The following is a 20,901-nucleotide window of genomic DNA, read 5'->3' as shown; positions in this document are numbered from 1 at the left end:
ACTCCCTAGTTAGTCCTAGTGTTAATGTTGAAGCCCTTTTAATTGACATTGCAATTATGACCCTGACGGTATTCAAAATGTGTATTTATTTATTTCCTATTTAAAACATTTTTTGTGTTTGATTCACATAGCATCGGTGCATGCAGCCAAAAGATTCCCCAGAGAGGACACCTGAAAATGACAGGCGCATGAAGAAGAAATTAGACAAAATGATGAAAGACCTGGTTCCAAAACAACCTCTGGGTAAAAGCTTATTACCATTTTGGAAATGTTAACTCAAGAGCAAAGGATGTAGTTTGCCATCTTACAATTATTTTTACACAGTTACAGATGTGTCGCCTATCATAATTGACGAAGAGAGTGGAATAGTCTATAGCCCTGCGTTGAAAAGATCGGATTATATGGCACAGCGTTTGAAAGACATGAGAGAGAAACGGGAAAATCTCTCACCCACAGGTATGTGCAGCAGCAGGTGTAAAGACTGATGAACTGATAGGGCCATAAAAAAACGTTACCACTTTGGAAATGGCAACCAATTCACGCAAATGTCGCTGTCTTTCAGCTTCACAAATGGCTGAATCCCGCTCACCCACTGGGCTGAAACCTTCTCTTGGGAGTACACCAACCATCCTCAAATTAATGTGTAAGAAAATTAAGTGTGATCGTCTTGTTACAGATCAATGGAAAGTTGTATTTCCCTACTCCCAAATTCAATCCTGATACCGTATTTGATTTCTATATATGTAACACATACATGCACACATACACACAATAATTAATATGATATGAGGATGTCTATTGAATGGTTAAAGTTTTAGCTGACAGGTAAACAAGATTAAGCCAGATGAACCCATGTGTTAGAGTCCAAGAAAGTTTTTTAGTACCTAATAATTACCTCTAGTATCAAATTGTTAAAGATAGTAACGAAGTCATAGTTTGGTAAGCATAAAGCTACAATGAATACTTCTTCTGTTTGTCAGTGTTTGCTTAAAAAGATACTCTTTTATGTGTCTGTGGCATCTAACTGTTTTAAAGCTGCATTAAAAGAATTCAGCTACTAGAGAGATATTAACAACAACTGGCAGACACAGAGCAACACTGGCATCCCATTGGAGTCAGCTTCTGAATGTGCAGTGTTTACTTGTGTTTTGACCTCATTTGCTCTGACAGCTGCTAAGAAAAATATCCTGGTCTCTTTAACTTGCTACATGTGCAGTTCTTTTCTACTGCCCTTTGTTTACTTCTGCTTAACACCATTTCACAGTGGGCAAGTAGTGTACACGCTAGATGTGTGAAGCTTGTGAAGCGCGAGCAGTTGCTCATGGCTTTATGTAGTAGGGTCAGTGAGTGCTATTGCAAACCCAGCTAAACACACTGGGAAACAAAAGCCACCAAATGTTGTTGATAAATGCATAAAAACCATTACCAAAATTATCATCATTCTCTCTCCAATATAGATGATCAGTCTGATGATGATTCCAGTGCTTCTGTTGCTGAACCTGGCTGCTCACCTGATAAAGAAGAAGGGAGAACACAAGTTGATGTTACTGACCATGGCCATCTTGGAAAACGACACAGGAAAGGCTCAGAAAAGCCCTGGCTGTCACCCTGCCATGATGTGCCAAAAAGGATTTCAACTCCATTGAAATGTCCTGACTTGGTGGACAAAGAAGAAGATAAAGAAGGGAATAGGCAAAAAAAGTCAAAGTCAAGGACTTCGGTCAAAAAAAAGCTAGCAGAGACACACAAATCTGTAGATTTATTAGAAAGTAGTTGCCAGGATATGAGACCTGACAACAGCAAGAACTATCGTAAAGAAAAAAGGCGATCACAGATAAAATCATCTATCTCAACACCTAACAAATCTGAAAAGGGAAAACAAAAGATGAAAACTAAATCTTTTACAGAGACTAAGACCAGTATTTGCCCTGATGATGTGAATTCTTCTAGCTGTCTCTTGTCACCAGCAGTGCCAGGTGATGCTGCAGTTGAACAGTCAAAAGAAACTGCTGCTTCATTACAGAAAATGGAACAGAAAACACCTAAACTAGCCAGACAATCATTTTCTGCCTTGGTACGATCTTTCGCTCTGTCTAGTGAATCTCAGAGTGTTGCCACAGCTTCCACTGATGGAGATGATAATGTGTTTGAGGACTATTTCTCCCCAGCTAATCACCGCCAGAGATCAAAAAGACCTCTCTTGTCTAATCTACCTGTGGAAGAAGACATTCCTTTTGAGTTGGACCCTGTCCCAAAGAAGAGAAAACAAAGGAGAAGTGAAATCAGTGGATCTGAAAATAGCAGTAAAAAGAAGAGGAAAGTGGAAGAAAGTCAAACTGGCAAAAATCAGAGTCAGCAGTCTGATGCAAGCAGTCATCATCTGCAACAGGATGTTAAAGAATCTCTGCCTCCATTAGATAATACAAGTGCCAGTGTAGCACTTGTGGCTAAAAGGCAAAGACAGAGCACCTTGCCGTTCATAAGCACCAGTACAACTGCAAGTGATGCAGTAAAACAGAGAAGAGCATCTGCATCAGTACAACCAACAGTGTTAACGGAGGATAACGCAGCATTGGAACTGCAGAAAAACTCTGATGTCAGTGCCCTCTCTCACACTTTGGAAAGTGAGTAATAAGGCTGCCAGAGTTAAAAACATGCCCATCAATAACCATGAACCCAATACTCACATTTCCTCTATTACCTTCATTATGATGAACTGAACAAAACAAAAGTATTGCTAATGTTGTTTAAACTGTCACAGTGGTAGAGGTTTGTAACGATGTCTTTAATCTCTGGGTCATGTTTTCGGTTTCAAAAGGTTTGACACGTAATTACTCTTTAATGGACTGCTTTATTCGCATCAGTACGTGATTTTCTCAAGACGAATTTTTATTTCAGGATGTCACATAAAGAATAAAGAAATAACTGACGTAATTACATGAGGCCTTTTCATATGAATATTCTTTTAATATTCTGTATGTGTGTTTGTCCTTTAAAGGCCTAATTCATAATTTACTCTTCCTCATACATTTCAACTATAAGTACACATATAATAATACATTTGCATGTGTATATATACATATATATATATTTTTTGATACGATTTGAGATCTATTCTCCACATGTTTCTTTGGGTTATTGGTTTTCTTCCACGATACAAAGACATGCAAGTTAGGTGAATAGATAGAATAGATCTTTATTGTCACTGTTACAAAACAATGAAACACCATTTAGCAACTCTTGTAGTGACAGCACAGATGAATATAAAAATTGGAAGATCTGTTTGCCTGTAGGTGTGCGTTTTTCTGGTCTGTCAGCATGTGATAGACTGGCGACCTGTCCAGGGCGTACCTTGCATCTGGCTCAACACATGCTGAAGCCTGACCACCCCCCCCAAGGTCCTGAGTAGTTTTGAAACTGAACAAAGTTTCAGGTGGAAAATCAGCATCTGTTTCCAAAGCCAACTTTACTGTTTAAAAACATTTCTGATATAAACTAATCTTACAGTATCAGAAAACATTAATAAGTTCAATGAAGTTAATCTGTATTAAAAGACTTATTTGAGCAAAGTAGCAGTTTTCAGTGCCGTGCTCAAAAGGTCTGAGAATATCTGCGTTTATATCTAATTGAACTTATTCTTGAATGATTAATTTGAGATTATTTAGATTGTAATAACCTGAAATTAATCTGTTACTCATGTAGTAGTGGTGAGGCTGTATTCATCAGTTTAAAAGTGTTGTTGCAATGTACAATTTAATATAGGTTTTCAGCTCTGTGTAACAGAGCAGAGATGAGCAAACATAAATACACACCCATACACACACACAGTGCCTGCTGTATGATAGCTTGAGTGACACCGCCCCACACTGTTTTCAATTGTTTTTCTTGTTTCCAAATGTAGGTAGAGGAAATGAATGTACAGTTGCAGCTGGTTTAACAGAGCTCCCCTCTGAAGACGAAGAAAATCACAATAAGCAAGTCAGCTTGAGTCTTCAGAAAATGGTCAACAAAACAAAGGTAAGAAGACACAATGGTTGTTTTTAAACGTCTAACTGACTCAAACTACGATTGTATCATTTCCTGTTGATTATGATGATTGAATTTGAAGATTTCTTTTGCACTGAATTAGAAAGTTTCCCCCAAAACTGCACCTTGATGGTACATTTCCTACAGTGTTGTGGGAAAAAATTGGAATGGGGCTGCAAAAACAGGATGTTACGAGTATTAAGTCACCAGTGGGATGCCTTTGGTTTCATTAAAGATATTGCTGTATTTTTGCAGTATCTTTAATGAATTAATAACTAATCTAAAATAAACTTATTTGTCCACACTGCTTTGGTGTCTGGTAGAGTGCATGCAGTTGACTTTGAGAGAGTTCATCTATCTTCCAAAACTACAGCAGCTGCAGAATATGACAAACCCCTGATGTTCATGGTTGTCCGTAATATAGGAAGTTTATGGAGTAAACTAAACATTAGGTGTTTGTGTGTGTGTGTGTGTGTATGTGTAATTCTTTTTAAGTATTTCCTCCATAAGGTCATACACTTCCATGGCTGTAGGCGTTTTGACGCATCTAGCCAAGAGGTTCTGTCTGGTCCTGAGGGTTTCCTGTGTTTTGCCTCCGTGATAGTAGCGTACAACTTCCTTGCTTGTGAAATGCACCTGGGCTCTGTTTTCGTTACACTGGTAACCTCAACAAGCTGTGGCTGAAAAAAGCAAAAAGTGACGTCATGTCCCCCCCCAGGGATCTGTTATGGGTTGACTTTATTGTAGCCTGATTACAAAGATGTTGTACTTGTTCTCTTGGTTCTATAAAGATTGTTGTAACAGATTAATATACAAATATGGTTTTCAAATTTAGGCAGTACTGGTAAACACAGTTGTCTGTAATGAGAACTTGAAACTCACACCTGCGTGGCTCACCAATCTTTGAAGTGCAGATGGTAAACCATGATAAATTTCATGTTGCTTGACTTTGGGTACAGACAGTGCAGATTTGCTTCTGCTGTTAAATATAGCTGTAAGCAAATATTAACAGATTACAAATGCTCAGTGATGAATTTAGGTTGGGTCCACTAGTGGTCTAGTGATCTGGAAGCACGTACTATATAACCCAGCCATCTTTGCTTCAAATCCAATACAGATTTGTCACATGACATTTGTCTTTTTTTTCCCTCATGATTCCTCTCTTTTCTTGCTGTCATTACAGCATCTTTCAGGGTAGCTAAAGCACTAAAACTGGAAGTCTTTGTTGCATGTCATTCCCCATCTCTCTCCTCATTCCCAGTCACCTCTCCACTGTCAGTTCTACCATAAAGCATAAAGGTGCTTTTAAAATGCTTGCTCCGTCTGTCTGGCAAGGTATTCTTTAGTTGTGACAAGTGGTAATCTGGCATTTCTACTCTCTGTAACTGTTATTTGTGATCGTCTCTCAAAGCTCCATTTGATCTCCACTGTTGCAGAGACCCAGGATCCTCATCTCTCTTTGACTTTCTGGATAACGTCATTTTCAGTGGGCACAAAATAGTAGCCATCAAGGAGACGTAGTCATACAGTGAAGAATTTCCTTCATTTGTGCTCGGAGGCCCCGCTGCAGTTCACACCAGCTCTTTGTCGGGGGCTCATTATGTTCAACTCATTCTTCAGTGCCTGTTTTCTTGTGCCACTGCCAAAACATGTCCACTGCATAAGATAAGCCAAAGTCCCCTTTGAGGAATCTTCAGGGAATAGCTTCCCGCGTTTTGAGTTTTTAGACTTAGTGAAAGGCCTCAAAATGAGCAGCTCTTTTAGTCAATTTTGGACATTCTGTAGTGTTAGCAGAAGATAACCCTGTCCTGGATCATTGACAAATTGGAGTATCAAAACATTTTCCCTCTGTCAGGATGACCGAGGAGTAGCAGTGATTGGATGACTGTCATTAAGTCTGTGACTTCCCAACTTGCTTATCAGGGATAATGGGATGCTTGACTGGTAGTGGCGGGGTTGGTAGACCGTTTTGGCACCGGTATGTTCAGCAGGCCTTAACCTCTGACTTCCAGCTGGAGGACAGGCCTGGTGGTCGTGTTTGCAACTGCTGCTCAGGTGTTTGTGTTGATGATAGCTTGCTGTACGGGAGCCAAAGTACGTAGCTGGATGGACCACAGTCGTCAGATTACAAATTTACAGTTCCGTTTCAGTGGCTCTGAATATGTTTTCTCGACTCATGACCTTGGTGTTTGATTTCCTTTTCGGTCTCCATGCAACTATTTATCTGTCAGTGTTGTTGAAAGTGCACGGCCTGTCTGGCTGTTGAATGATCATAATTTTTGTGCTCAGAAAAGGTCTTTAAGCCATTTTTAAAACGTATAGATACTGTATTATCTTGGCTACTCGAGCATAGATTTGTTCTACATGGAGCTCAAAGATTTCTGTGATTTTTGCTCCTAACACAAGCCAAGAAAGAAAAATTGATATGTACTTTTATTGACACTTTATAGCTTGTCCACATATATTTGTTTGCCAAAAATATGGATATTGTGACAAAACATAAAGATTTGAACACAGACTTATACTTATTCATCTTCAAGAACTTGTGCGTGTTTCATTTGTTGTCTTCTTGCTTCAATTGTCAATTTTTTTCTGAATTACATTTGTTCACACATTATTAATTTAACTGTCCAGGATCATTTAAGAAAATAGAAATCTGGTAAAGAAAACATTTTTAACCCCTGTCATAAGTTTTGTGTGCTTGTCATTGTTTCAGGCTATGAGAACATTGGTGATGACAAGCATGCCCACTGAGTAAGTACCTCAGACATTTATAACTTTGCTTTAAGATAACTTTCATTGCATTTGTGAGCTTGTTGGTAAAAAAGATATCTTATTTATTTGTTCATTTTGGATGCCTTCTACTTTATTTGCCTCTTGAAGGAAACAGCACACAGTGGTTCAGGTGGTGAAAGCACTGGGTGGTTTTTCAATCGTTGACCGGGTTTGTGAGAGCACAACCCATGTGGTGTCTGGGGGTCACCGGCGGACTCTCAATATTCTGTTGGGCATAGCTCGTGGCTGCTGGATCCTCTCTTTTGAATGGGTATGTCATTTATTAATGTTTAGAAGCCTTTACATATTATTTAATACTGATGATGAAGTCATCATCTGTCTTTTGTTTTTCCCTGAGTAGATTCTCTGGTGTTTGGAGCAAAGGCAGTGGATTCCAGAGGAACCATATGAACTTTCAGACCACTTTCCAGCAGCACAGGTGAGTACCAGTACTAATCTAGTAATATTAGTAAAAGTGTCCACAACACAGATGCTGCCAGCATCAACCTTCACTGTAAACCTTGTAAACCATTACATTCATGGTTATTTTCTTCTGTATATATCTAAGCATATCCATGTAAATAATCTTTTTTCACACTCAAAACTAATAGAGCATTGTAAAACCAAAGCCGAGGAAGTCAGACGGAAACCTGCTAATTTTTATTGCTAGTCATCTATTTTCAATCCGCTTGTGTTTCCTGAAGCATCCTGTGTGAAATGTGGATGTTGCCTCTTCCTGAACTCGTCATTCATGAATCACTGTCCTCTCCTGCCACTGTGAGGGAAGACATGGGGTCTTGATGGTGACAAATGTCAACACATTTCCTCTTGAAACTGTGTGATGGCTTTTGTTGTGACAGACAAAATATTTTTATGTCCTTAAGGCCTTTTACCATTCCTTTACTCTTATGGATGCATCCAGCAATTGGCAAACCACATGCCTCCCTATTTTTTATTCAGATCCTGTGCCCTGTGGAGCGCAGTGGTGTTGCCTTCAGCTATTATCAAGGTTGATGATAGAAACTGATTTTAATAGCATTGTTTAAAAAGACCGTTTTCACAGTGAATTTTACATCTCTTGCATATTCGCTCACACTACTCAAATAACCATGCTAACCATAAGCTCGTAGTAAGATTAAAACACTGACGCATACGTGTCACATGAGGCCAATGTGTGAGGCTCTACTTTAACTCTCCCTTTAATATCTCTGCATTAGAACATTATAGGAAATGTTACAAATCAATGATCAGGGCAGCTTTATGGCTGTATTGGGTTTACAGGTTTTTCTATTAATCTGTTACAGTATATCTGGTTATTTTGCCCATAAGCAGTCTCACTTTCCCCCAAATTTTATGTCACTACATATATCAATATTGCAGTTTAAAGTTAAATATACTGTTTTATCCACAAGCCATAGTACATGTATCTATACATATGTCTTCTGAGGATGTGGGAGGTAAATTTGAAATCCTTAGTTTAAGTGTGATTAGTAACCTTAAAAAGAAAATGAACAACAAAAATTGAATTTTGGAAAATTTTTATTTTAAAGAAGAAATGATAAAACATTGCTGAAGAAGTTGTGGTAGTCTGATAATTGTGCATTCACAAGACTGTTCATTGTTATAGTGCAGAACAGGACTATTGGACTAAGGCTTACAGTATGTCTTAAGTTCTTTGCCTTGTGGTTGTGTTTAATATTCAACTTTAGGTATATAACAGCTCGTAGAGTATTACAGTCAAACACTCTTACAAAACCTTAAGCCAGTGGTGAGAAATTCCTTCCTCGCTTGTGCTACTTTTCATTGTTGTAGCTTCAAAAGAAATGTTGCATAAATAATAAAAAAAGTCCCAAACGACTGCAAAGAGATCATCAACATGTATGAGCATGTGGGAAGGTAAACTGCATAATTATATTAAAATATATCCTCCAAGTTTATGTGCAATGAAATTATTAATTAGCTGGGAACTAGGAGGCAGATCTGTCTAACAAATCTCTATCACATATAATAATGTTAAATATCAACTTTAAAATCTACATATAAATTAAACAACAAATGTACATACATTCTCTGGAGAAAAACGGTCCCAAGAGAAATATTTTCTGTGGCATTTTTACATTTGCATTTACATTTTAGGTATTCAACAGAACATTTTTCAGAACACAACAATCATTTTGAGCCAGTTGTTTGTCTGCATGTTGTACCATAGTCTCTTTCTTAAAATTACATAGACAGCTATTATTCAAAACATAGTTAAATGGCTGCTTAAACTATAATAAAATCATTCAAAAAAATTAAATGAATCAGTGTCACATTTTACTCTGGTCCCTCCTGTTTGGTTAGCTAGCTGTTACACTCAATGTAAGTATTATATCTGTAGTTATCTATACATACCACTGGCAAAGTATTTTCAGTATAGATATTTGTCAGTCCATATTTCACAAGTTTTTGCAACAACCCATTTGATTCAAATTATTAAACATATAAACATGCCCAAAATATGTATTTTCAAAGGTATGTAAAATATCAGGTGCTTTGGCTCCCTTGAGAATTTTTATTTTTGGTTTTGTTGTTTGTTACTGTTTGTCAGGCAGAGTTTCCTTCCCACTTTGTTTAATTTGAGAATGACAGTTCATAGGGAACCTGTGAAGTCTGCTGGTCTGATCATCATTGTGGTGGACTTCAGTGAATAGCCCGAGCCTTTCCAGTAGTACCATTTGATTCCATTGAAGCGATTTGAGTTTTGGCCTTGTTGGTAATACATCCCATTCAGATTGGACGGACCACAGGCATCAAACCACCAACCTAGAACATCAAAACAGACATTATTAATTTCATTGTAATGTTGTAAAGAAGGATAATGCATACAGCTCTGTGTAGAAGATGAATGGTGATTGCTGTTCTTTATATAGTATAACATAGCAACTTGAAGATTTTGCATGAGACATGATTCAACATGAGGTTAACAAGCTGATCTACCCTATATTAAATGACTAGAGAAAGCTGAGATTTCAGAGAGCAAAAGAGCATTGACTCAGATTTTTCAAGCTATAGTAATGATTATATGGTTTTTATGGAATGAATAGTATTAACACACTTGCAACAACTGTGGTGCACTTATAGCTGAAGTGGCAGTACATTCTTCTGTCATGTCATGGTGTCGAGGCAGGCTTTTCACCACAATTAGCTGTGACAGTATAATTGCTACTGCTCTTACATGGTGGTGGATTGTCACTTATCATCGACATACATCCGCTTTTTGTTTAAGATCAGTGTGTTTATAAGGTATGTCTAAACAATTTAATGCAATTTAGTATGACCCAATAAATAGTCCTCTCTACAGCTTATTGTCAAATCTCTATCAGACAGGAAATGATTCATCGTCTATAGTTATTTTTTAATATTTAGAATTGCACTGCTGTAACATTGTCACTCAAAACTGGTGCAGCAGAGCCATAGATATCCATTTTACACATTCTTCTTCCTTGTCAAAACCTGGTGCCTACATTACCCACAATGCAAATCAACCACTGACATTTTTGGTTGGAGTATTGGGTATGTTATGCTCATAGTGGCTAATGTAGCCTTGAGCAGCTAGTCTCAAGCAGGAATAAGGAGTGTGCAACATAGATCTAAACCCTTATCACTTATCTTACACTTATCTATTTTCAAATCTATCTGTATCTTCAGTCCTAAACAATACTGATGCCAGTGACATCTTTTGAAGACATTTATCAGATTTTGTGCAGCTCCCACTGGAGCCATGAAAGATATGTAAAATTGTTGTAACTTGGAACCATAGTTAATGGATGTGTTGTATTGAACAGTATTACCCTGAGAGGTGTATCTAATAAGTTTTCAGCTTCCATTTATATACAGATTTATTACATTCATTCAAATTTTTGTTCATTCAAAACAGGCAACTTCATATTGTACTCTTGTCACTGGGTCAGTGCCAGTCAGTCACAATTGTGCATAATGTGCATATTGAGTCTCCTGTAAGACTCAGACGCCTCATGGGAAAAAAGGGATAGGGTTAGCATTTTCATGCTTTCATGCTCACTTGGCAGACCCCAATACAGAGGGAGACAAACTTCTGGCAGCGGAGTCACTTTCAAGGGAATGGGGGAGGACCTTCAAGCTCTGTTCCCAGGCTATTAATGTCAGCCATTGTAGGGGCTGAATTCCCCAATGAGTTGATCAGTGATTAACTCTGAGCTAATTGTGCTCTTTGACCTGGCCACAAAAGTAAGGGCACCCTTAAAATGCCCTTGAAGATTTTTGGGGGAAGTGCCAAGATTTGGGCGGGTGGGAATTTGTCCCACAGCGAGTGCCCATCACAAATTAATGTGATTTTTGTATTTTCCTGACTAACAAGTTATTTACAAAAGTGTGCTTCTTACCCCCTGTTGTCAGTTGTGAACATTTGCAAACACATTTGTCATTGTCTGCATCCTTTGTACTGAAATCACTTCCTGGCTGCCCGATGCTGCTTATTTTGCCTGCTGTTCCACTGTAGCCTTTAAGGTGTATCCTGTAGAATGGAAAAGGAAAAATAAAGGAAGAGGAGGAGGAAGTTCGTGAGTGCTGTTCCTCAAAAGGCAGCGTCCAGCTCAATCATATAGTTGTTTGGCCGTAGCTTCACTGCTACTGGATCTAAAATGGGTTTTAGCATAAGGATTAAGTGTGTGCTCCCTTAACTTTTGTTTATTTTTGCTGCTGTTTGTGAATTTAACAACCAGCTTTATGATTTCATATTTTGTCATGCTACTTTTATTTTATTTGGCAAATGATTTGTGTAATGCTATTTGAGTAGCTTTTTTGTAGGAGTTATAAGTTGCTGAGCCAAGTAACTTAGGACCAAATTGGTCATAATGAAGTAGACTTAAGACCTGAATAGAACTGTGTTGAATTGGAGCATTTCAAGGTCTGTTTGTCAAATAGAAAGGAGGTATCCATTCCACTCCTGACATCAGCTTAGGCTCAGAAAAAACTTCTGAAGGTTGTGTTATTAGCAAGAGGTGCAGACTGAATGTTAGAAATCCAAGACATTTTATGTATTTCCTATTTTTCAAATACTGACCAGTTTTATTACATTTTCTTTGGGCTCATGCCAGTACATCAGTGTCAGGAAGTGAGTAGTCTTATACAGCACAAACCAGAGGACCATCAGAAATGTCTACATAATTTGCTGTGCTTGTAAATAGAAGCAGTGGGTCATAAGTTATGATCATGAGCCAGTTTCTCTCCAGAAAAGTGGTTTTCAGGAGATAAATATATTTATTGTATGATTCAAGGACACTCGGTGTGTCTCAGAATAAAGTATAGAGGACTGTAGAATCAAGCCTTCTGGCATGTCACTGCTGGGAGTTGACAACCAGAGCAAATTCAGTGGAAAATCATGCCCGAACATGATCTCATCTTCACAGTCAATTGATGAGTAGTGGAGAATACACCTTGTTTCATGGAGTATAGCTTCTGAATTTTGTCATTAACATAGTCGTTAATTTCTTCATAAAAAACTGCAAAGCTTTAAGTTTTGAGGGTGCACTTTAGTTCTGCTCCTCGGCTGAAAACTGGGAACCGTTTTTGTTATGCATTCAGGAGAGGCAACTTCAAAAGCACTGTTTTAAGACAGAAGCAGTAATATTTGCTGGTGGGTCCTCAATAACTTGAGCTACATGAGCTGTGAAATTTCAGCTCAAAGCAAAAATTAATTAAAATTAAATGTTTAGTAATGGGCAACTTTTCTATGACACATTAATTACTCGGGGGAAATTTCTTAGATGTTGTCCAGTACGATATACCTGTAATTTTGTGCTTCACTGTCAAGAGAAAACTGATCATATTGTGAAAATCCAGAGTTTCCTTCCCAGTCACTCAGCTGGATCCTTAGCTTGTAGGACTGTTGACTTGTCAGTCTAGAGACAAATTCATTTCCCAACCAGAATTCACCTGAAGGTTCTCCGAACCCCTGAAAGACATGAAAGAAATGTAATTAAACCTTGTTGTACCCCTGCAGTAGAGCCATGTAGATTACCTTTTCCATTAACAAAACAGCAAACAGACAGAGGATCACCATGTGCTGTTCATTTCTTGGCTTTTCACTGAAAGTTGTTGTTTTTTCTCTGGGATATGACTGACGTATTTCATCAGAATACTCAAAATACTTCAAGCAACTAAACAAATCAATCACAAATTTTCACATTTACAAATAGATATTAATATGAGAGTTTGCAGTTTTCAACTGCAAGGGAATGCTTTCTTCTGTAAAGATTGCTCTGTGGGGACTTGAGATTGGACTTGAGATTCATTTTGGCATGGTGTTGGACCATTTATTTCCTGCTTGGCATTGGTAATGCTGGGCACTATTTTTAGAAGTCATTCTTGGATTATAAGCACAGCCTCAGATGCATGGACAGAAGTATTAAATATGCTGTGATTGAATGTGGTATTTGAAAAATGGTAAATAGCTAAATTTATTGTGGTTTCAAAATGGTGGAAGGGGAGCGGGCTGTAAGCATTTCTTTGATGAATAGCAGATGGTGATCGCTTAGGATCTCTATGTTAGTGGCTGCAGTTTGCATCTAGGAGACCAAAACTAAATCTGGCCACTGTCTTGTGCGTTTGGAATGAAATTGGTAGCCTAGGATTTTTTTTTTTTTTAAGGGAAGAATTTCCTCTTGATAGTTTTACCTTTTTGTACTCTTGCCACGTGCGGTGAAAGTCAACACGGCCGTCAAAGCGTTTTTGTAGGACTGTCCAGCCACCTCCTTCTGTCACCATGTCACAGAAAGCCTTGAAACACAAGGAAAAAGGAGTTGGTGTAATTAATAATTCAAAATCAAGGCTCCGTAAAGAATTCACGTTCATTTTGTCAAAATAACTTTTAAGCTGCAGGGACAGAATTGAAGTCTAAGTCTTAATCATTGAAAAGTATCTAAGGAGATCACAGTTTTAGCTCAAGCATGCACATCATTAATGGAAGTCTGAGAGCATTTTAATTGAACTACCCCGCCCTCGAACACAACACTGTTTACTGATCTCTTCATTCAGCAGCATGCAGTATTTTTTTTACAAGATTGTGTAAGTGTGGGTTGGTCAATGCATGCCTTTGTGCATGTATATGTGCCCTGCCATGGCATTGTGTGCACATACACATGTACATGCTGATTTGTTTTCTACGATCCAGTAAAACAAGTCCTCTTCTTCACCTCTGGGTTATTGAACTTATTCCAGCTTAAGCTGATCTGAGTGCATATATTTACTTAGACAGTTAAACAGGCTTACCTTAACCTCTGTTGTAGTGTTGGGTAATGTGAGGGTGTAGACTCCACTTTTGGTGTTTCCTGACTTGTAGACAGCAGCACAATCCATGAATGTGGTTGGAGTGTCCTGCATCATGACCGTTTTGGTCTCTACAGAGGAAAATCAGCCTTGTTAAATTGAAAGCACAGAATTCAAATGTCCTCCCTTGAGGAGTTCACATTGTCTAATGACATAAAGGTAATATTTACTTCTTTAGTGTGACTGTTGCAGCAAGGTAGGTCCTCTGTGTGCTCAAGTATGCCATGACCACTTTATGGCCTTGAAAACTCTGAATGCATTGGCCAAACTCCGAAGAATTATACCACTCGATCATTTACCGTAAAGACTTGAAGTGGGTAAACAGCTGGCCTGGCTGTGTCCAAAATAAAACAATTCACTATTTCTTGGCTCTGAGCAGTTGGCAGGCAATCAGCCTGGAGCCTCCAGGAAGTTACAGTTCCCAGCCAAGAAGTAGCCCATCACATACCCCTGGGTAAGCTGGCGCTGTTCAATGCTAAGCTAAGCTAGATATAGCTTCATCGGAGTGAATAAGCATTTTTCATAAAAATGTCAGCCCCTCAGAAGTTCCAGTGGCTACCTACAATACTGTTGGTGTACTAATATGATGCTTAAAGTGCATACTGAGTCTGCCTTTCACTGATAATAAAGAGGTTATGATGACCTGAAGTGTTGACTCACCTTGAGCTGAGCCAACAGAGATGGTTTGAATGAGGTTGTTCACAGTGTCCAGCAGCTCCTGCTGTTGATGCTGTAGGACAGTGTTGTTGGAGGAGACTTTAAGCAGCTGCTGCTCTAGCTCGCCTATGATGGCGGTCTGCCTCAGTATCAGAGTCTGGAGCTGCTCCTTTTCTTCTCGAAGCATCTTCAGCTCCACCTGCCTCTGCTCCTCCATCTCCTCCACCTTTTTCTCCAGGAAGCTGAAGAAAAGCAGACCGCAAATTCAACAGTGATCTTTATCTGTGCTTTGCACATTGATACAGTACTGTATTGTTGGTACAGTTTGTACTGTAAGTGACCCTGAAATTCTTTTTGCCATGCAATTGATTTTCTCACCTGTTTTTGTCACTCAGCTTGTTGATTTCATTTGTTTGGACAATAAGTTGTTTTTCCAACTTGTTTGTTGACAAAGAATTCTCAAGAAGCCGGCGCTCAAGTCGAGTTGTATGATGAATTACCTACAAATAAAATAAGTCCAAGTTCAGGTATGTACCAGAGTTGTAAACTCTCAAGGCAAATGTTTCACATTAGCTTCAAAAAGGCCTGAAGGTCCTTTAGTAATGCCATTTGCTTCCCGACACTACACAGCATGGTCCTAAATTTAACTCACAGAGACAGGATTTATTCTAATGAAACACTGATATACTGCGAGCAGAGAAATATATTAATTAGAAATGATACAGTTGCATCTGACTTTTCCCATTTTTAATATTTAATTTAGATTAATTGGCAGTTTATTAAGTACAGTTTGAAATCTTCCTTTATGGAGATTATAATGTTTACCTTTTTGTTGAAACTGTTTCAGAGAGGTGTTCATTCAACTGTGTCATAATTTTGGAGGCTGTAAATAACAGAAACACCTCTGTATAATGCTATACAGCACAACAATCATTAAGTTTAATCAGCACATTTATAAAAATCTGAATAAAAATAACCTTCATGAAGGAGATTTTATCACAAGACTGTTGTATTAAAATGCATTGCAGTGTTATCTAGGTGTACCTAATAAACTCAACAAAGTTTAGTATGCAAATTAGAATACAAATCCAAAAATATTTGTTCAACAGGCAGTTTGTCATTTTTTCTTGCATTAGTGGATCAAGCACAGCACACGCCCAGTTTGCACTTCTGGAGTGAACAAACAGCCGTTCGCAAAATGGAAAAGCATGACAGGAAAGAACAACTAAATTCCAATACAGCAGACGTACCTGAACAAGGGGAAACTTTCAAAATCCACGTATTTTCACAGACAGATGTATTGAACTAAACTCTGGGGTTGGGGACCTGGCCTCTGATTTCCCATTTTGGAGGAACTGAACTCAGCAAAAAGCAGGTTGTTTACATGGATCCTAGCTATGTGTCTCCAATGGAGCTGTTGATGTCTTTGAACAGACGGATGTCTGATTGTGACAAACTGATAGACCCTTTCTGTGGGAATACGAGTGTGCTAATAACAGGAAATGCTGTACAGTTGGCTCACATAAGGTCATTGACGTGTAGCCACAATAATAAACTGACGCAGTCATGCCTGTTTTTTCCCCCTGCTTATTTTTTAACGTTCTGAAGTGACATTATTTAATGCGGTTTACCATAGACCATGGTGTTGAGCAACCACATTATTCTGCTGAGAAATCTGTTGTACTTATTTAGAGACAGGTGCAAATTGTTGTATGTAATGTATTGCATGACTTTTCTGCATGTTACATTTCTGTATGTTAGGAAATGACTGAAAGCACAGCCTCACCTGTGCCTCCACATTGGTCAGTTTCCTTGTTTGCTCGGCAGTTTGACTCAGCAGATTTGTCCCGATTTCAATCATGGTGGCGGTGTGGTTGTGTACAGCTGTCTGTTGGATTTGGACCATGTCCTGCTTCATGCTGTCCTGTATGTAGCTCTCAAGCTGCAACACAGAAGAAACACAATAGGCTTTAGACAGTTTGTAAGATTTTGCAATTAGTGTCAGTGATTTTGTTGTTGTGCATGTGCAAGTGCTGCATTACATTCAAGTTCTTGAGCAGTCTAATTTGTAGTTGATGAGAGAGAAATCATTCTTACTTGTTCTCTCTTCTTGTTGGTTCAGGGACTAACATTCATTTTGTGGTCTTTGTTCGCTGAGTCTGGAGTAGTTAATGCCATTGTCATAAGAGCGTCACTGAAGTATGGACAGCTACCCAGCTTTGTAATGGACATACTGTGTATTATTGTTGGTTGAAAAGCTGTTGTCTTACAGGAGAGCTATTTAAGAAATACATAGGTTCACAATTTCTTATATTGAAACTTAAAAACCTCTCTTGACAGCACATAGTGGGAATTATATTTTATTATATTTTATTCTTGTATTATTTTGCTCCCTGCTTTTAACACTAACTTTATAAACCATGTGGTTTTGTTGGAATAGTTCAACAGTTTCACTTCTCTCTGACTTTAACATCAGATAAGGACTGCAGAGGTTTTGCCAAAATGCCCTGGCAATGATGTTATTAATTTCAAAAATCTGTATTAATTTTATATTTTGTATATTTTTGCATGCTAAAATTGAGTAATAATATGCACCCCATTTTTGAAAATAGGATAATGGTGCTGTGCCAGAGTGAAATAAAGTTATTTAAGAAGAGCCCTGAGGATAGAATTTAACAGAATTGCCCCATGTAGGTATTTCAAATTTTTTCATTATACGCTGTCTAATATTTAAAAGCCTCCTTCAGCTGAAACAGGAAAGTCATTTACATGTGAGTGTTTGTCCTAAAGGTCAAAATATGGAAATATTTTCAGAGCAAAGTAATGACACTATAAATTAATAAACTGTCTCAAGATGATATAAAAGTTCTGACTTCCCTTATCAAATATTAAGCCTCTTAATCACAGTAATAATACAATGGCTCAGAGCGGGGGGTGGTGGTGGGGTGGTCAGTGTTTCATCTTTACGAGATTTGTACCTTACAGTATTGCCAGATTTAGACCAACACCAATCATTAAGCTATTTCCTGCGCTGTGTTCCTGAGTGTCCAATCAGGTCACACGACTCGTAAACAGGATGGAAGTGTTGAGTGAGGAGTTACATCCTTCATGACGGTGTGACTTGTGTACAACTGGAAAGTGTCTTTGTCATCTACAGTAAGTTTGCACAATCACTTGTGTTGTTTACTCATCAGTCAGTAATGTGGCTCCAAACATCCAATTTTTATTGTTATTATTTTTCACATGGCAAATACAACTAATAGCTGCAATTAGTGCTGATTTTGTTTGTCTTCCTTTCTTTCTTTTTCCAGTCTATGTTCTTGAATACACACAGAGATGTGTGCTAGGTGGAAGTTTTTCATTTGAATTGTTGGCAGGATGTCCCATTGACACTCAACGATCTAATCAGTTGTTTACTCCGTGTGCCTCAAAGGCGTCAATGAAGAATGACTGTGTTCCTCATTCACATGCGAGCGTAACAGCAAATTGTCTTCCTCAGCCGTCTTCAGCTGGTGCAGTGTAAATAGGAATTTCAGGAATTAAGTGACTGTACTCTGATGATTTTAAGTATGTAAATCACAACTGGTGATAGTCTTTAGTCTTTTGAGCTGTAAGAGAAATGTGGCTCTCTTATTTTGTCTGTGATGACAGGTTAAGGAGCACCTCACCTCTCTGCCACACTCAACAGCTTACGAGGCTAAATGAGTCTTTTTCACATAATTTTTCTGGGTTGCTAAGACCATTGCGTCCAATGCTTCCCCTTTGGTTATGCAGAGCCACAGTAAAGCATAATATTTAATAGTGAGAATCTGTGTTTTACTTGGGTGCTGTAAAGTGTGAGTATTGTGTTCTTACAAATCTGTTCTTCATGACTCAATATCACATTTATTTCAGGAGGGAACATTTGTGTTATGAAATTTAACAATTAGTCTTCACACCTTAGCCGTGATTTCTGCTCCCATATTTATCTTCTCAAGTGCAAATTAATTTGCAGTCACAGAGCAGAAGAAGGTACTGGAGTCCCCCTGGATTTATGCAGAATGATGTGAAATAGATGAAGCATACTGATACAGGCACAGCTACAGCCTTGGTGACATTATTAATCAGCAATGCTTTCTGTATAAGACATATGCAACCTGTCACTATATCAGATGTGCTTTTTGGCTTTGTTAAATGTTTGCTTGTGTTGTCAACAGCCTTTGATAACTGAGGCAGCATGTGAGTTTTTGTCTATGTGTGTGTAGTTACTGAATAGCGACGTCTAGATCCTGACAAACATCAAAGACGAGTGCCCTCTGAGCTCCCCTGTGGAACGGGGGAGAGCTTGTTTTAATGTTACAAGATGGGAACGGGTGTGATCAAGCTGTGAGGTGTTCTCGTCTTGTCCGGCTCATCTTTTATAGGTCTGATCGTTAATCACACTCTGAAGTGGGTGAAGAGAGGGAACTAGAATAGAAGAAGTTCACTTCTTTCTCCTGCACAAGTAATGGCTCAGCAAACTGAAAGGAAGGCATGCATCTCTCGAGAGGACACCTGTGCTGAGTTTTTGTTAGTCGTCAAAGCCTTTTTGTCCTTTTGTACTGAATAAAAGCGCATCACAGACTGTTTGTTTCCACCTTTGCTCTCTCAAAATAGATGAAAACTCTTGTTCTGTTTTTCTTGTTGATGTAATGTCTCATGTCTTTTGTTCAGTGGAGCAGTTTTATCACTTTTATTTTATGGTATTGGTCAAGTGTCACTCGTGTCAGCATTGCAGTTAACAAAAGTGTTTAGTATCAGCCAATCACATGAAAACAGCTATCTCAGAGTCTTTGTGAATTGTAAGAAAAGGTTTCTTGTCATTCTAGATGCAAAAATTTGTCTGTTTCACCTGCAGAAGTTAATTAGGTACTTCCAGGAGAGTTTAGAGTAAAATCAGTCCGTAATCAAGTTACTTGCACAATCCATTTTAGGTGTTTGGTTTTCTCTAAAACTCCTACCCTCTTTCGCACTGAAAACATGAGTGGAAGTGAGAATCCTTCCTCTGACACCTGTGTGGAGGCTCTTTCAGTTCTTCAGCACATTTTGTCAGCATCTTTCTCAGACACCCAAACAAACTTTTTTCTTTTTCCACTAAGTCTCACATCACTGTAATAAAGGCAGTCGTTAGTATCAGAGTTTGTTGTGTTAGATATGTTTCAACTTTACCTTAAGCAGCCATTGTGTGTTGTTCTCCATGGTGATCTCCAGTTGTTCCAGCCTCTGAGCCGACTCGTCGTTGTCCATGGGTCCATCCTTTTGGTAGTTGTAGCTGTTGCTCTGGGTTTGGCAGTTTTCCTGCTCTGGCAGCAGAAAGGTGTAGCTACATGGGCCGTTTTGGATCTGATATTGTCTCTTACCAGCAGCACTGTATCCTGTCCCTAGACCAAGGCAGAAACTTAAAACTAGCAAGTCCACATTCAGCATCTTCATGGTAGAGTTATTAAGCTAAAAAAAATAAATGTAGCACAGTTGGAACTTCAGGTTTTCCTCAATCTCTCAGTGATTGTGCGTCTTTCTCCAACAGCATCCAAGTGTAAACAATCCTCTTGAGGTTCTGCAGAGTCCTTTTATTACCTCTCAGTGGTAGGAGGAGAAAAGGCCATCAGGAATTGGAGGTAGTGTTTTATTCCCGTAGGTTACCGGTGCCAGACTGCATGTGTTCGCCTTTCATCAAAACTCTAGCCACTTGTTTGAGCTGCCCACAGCCCCTCTGATTAGCTAGCTGTGATTTTTTTTTAACCACTCCCCCCCTTGCTGTGGCCAGTCACTGTGAAGAGCAGTGAAGTGGAGATCCCTTTGAGTACACACTGACTGAACAACACAGAGGAGCAGATGCACAAACTACACATCTTTCACTATATCCTCTACAATACCCACATGTTTTTTTCTGCTGTAGTCGAACAGCTACTCAGGATGCAGCTGTCCACCTTCAGGACACTCTGATAGTAGCCGTGTCCATCCCATTCATTGAGGAATGTTTCCCGGTCTACGACAAACACACTAGCATCTTTGAACAGGAGATTCAAAGGAGAAAGCCTTAGTTTAAAAGACATTACTCTTTCCATTTATTTTGCC

The 20,901-nt window shown here is 38.7% G+C and overlaps 2 protein-coding genes across 8 annotated transcripts in view; one reads left to right on the top strand and one right to left on the bottom strand.

The window, feature by feature from the left end:
- mcph1 (microcephalin 1) overlaps positions 1 to 20,901 on the top strand; it is a 28,640-nt gene that overhangs the window by 2,278 nt on the left and 5,461 nt on the right. For 6 of the 7 annotated variants that reach the window (XM_018688251.2, XM_018688254.2, XM_018688249.2 and 3 more), the window contains 8 exons: positions 132 to 243; positions 325 to 456; positions 563 to 643; positions 1,458 to 2,624; positions 3,902 to 4,017; positions 6,743 to 6,780; positions 6,910 to 7,072; positions 7,163 to 7,240. In XM_018688251.2, the coding sequence (XP_018543767.1) occupies positions 132 to 243; positions 325 to 456; positions 563 to 643; positions 1,458 to 2,624; positions 3,902 to 4,017; positions 6,743 to 6,780; positions 6,910 to 7,072; positions 7,163 to 7,240 (1,887 nt within the window). Of the gene's footprint in view, positions 1 to 131; positions 244 to 324; positions 457 to 562; positions 644 to 1,457; positions 2,625 to 3,901; positions 4,018 to 6,742; positions 6,781 to 6,909; positions 7,073 to 7,162; positions 7,241 to 7,505; positions 9,301 to 20,901 lie in introns of those variants that run through there. The other variant, XM_018688255.2, reaches the window with a different exon arrangement.
- On the bottom strand, positions 8,323 to 20,754 carry angpt2a (angiopoietin 2a). Its single transcript, XM_018688256.2, has 9 exons — positions 19,993 to 20,754; positions 16,592 to 16,747; positions 15,184 to 15,305; positions 14,809 to 15,047; positions 14,092 to 14,219; positions 13,498 to 13,599; positions 12,609 to 12,775; positions 11,205 to 11,335; positions 8,323 to 9,606 (listed from the first exon to the last, which is right to left on the bottom strand). Exons 1-9 carry the CDS (start codon positions 20,254 to 20,256, stop codon positions 9,434 to 9,436), a joined length of 1,482 nt encoding a protein of 493 aa, XP_018543772.1. The 5' UTR covers positions 20,257 to 20,754; the 3' UTR covers positions 8,323 to 9,433.

This window comes from Lates calcarifer, linkage group LG16_LG22 (genome assembly GCF_001640805.2).
Source record: "Lates calcarifer isolate ASB-BC8 linkage group LG16_LG22, TLL_Latcal_v3, whole genome shotgun sequence".
Taxonomy (NCBI): domain Eukaryota; kingdom Metazoa; phylum Chordata; class Actinopteri; family Centropomidae; genus Lates; species Lates calcarifer.
The sequence above is the reverse complement of the archived record's forward strand: the minus strand, read 5'-3'. Positions and strand labels throughout refer to the sequence as shown.

Excerpts from the sequence above, each read along its gene's own strand:
- angpt2a (XM_018688256.2), bottom strand. The coding sequence starts at position 20,256 with ATGAAGATGCTGAATGTGGACTTGCTAGTTTTAAGTTTCTGCCTTGGT. Across the intron at positions 16,748-19,992 it reads ACACACAATGGCTGCTTAAG|CTTGAGAGCTACATACAGGA; the intron begins GTAAAGTTGAAA and ends TCTGTGTTGCAG. Across the intron at positions 11,336-12,608 it reads AGTGAAGCACAAAATTACAG|GATACACCTTAAAGGCTACA; the intron begins GTATATCGTACT and ends TCCATTCTACAG.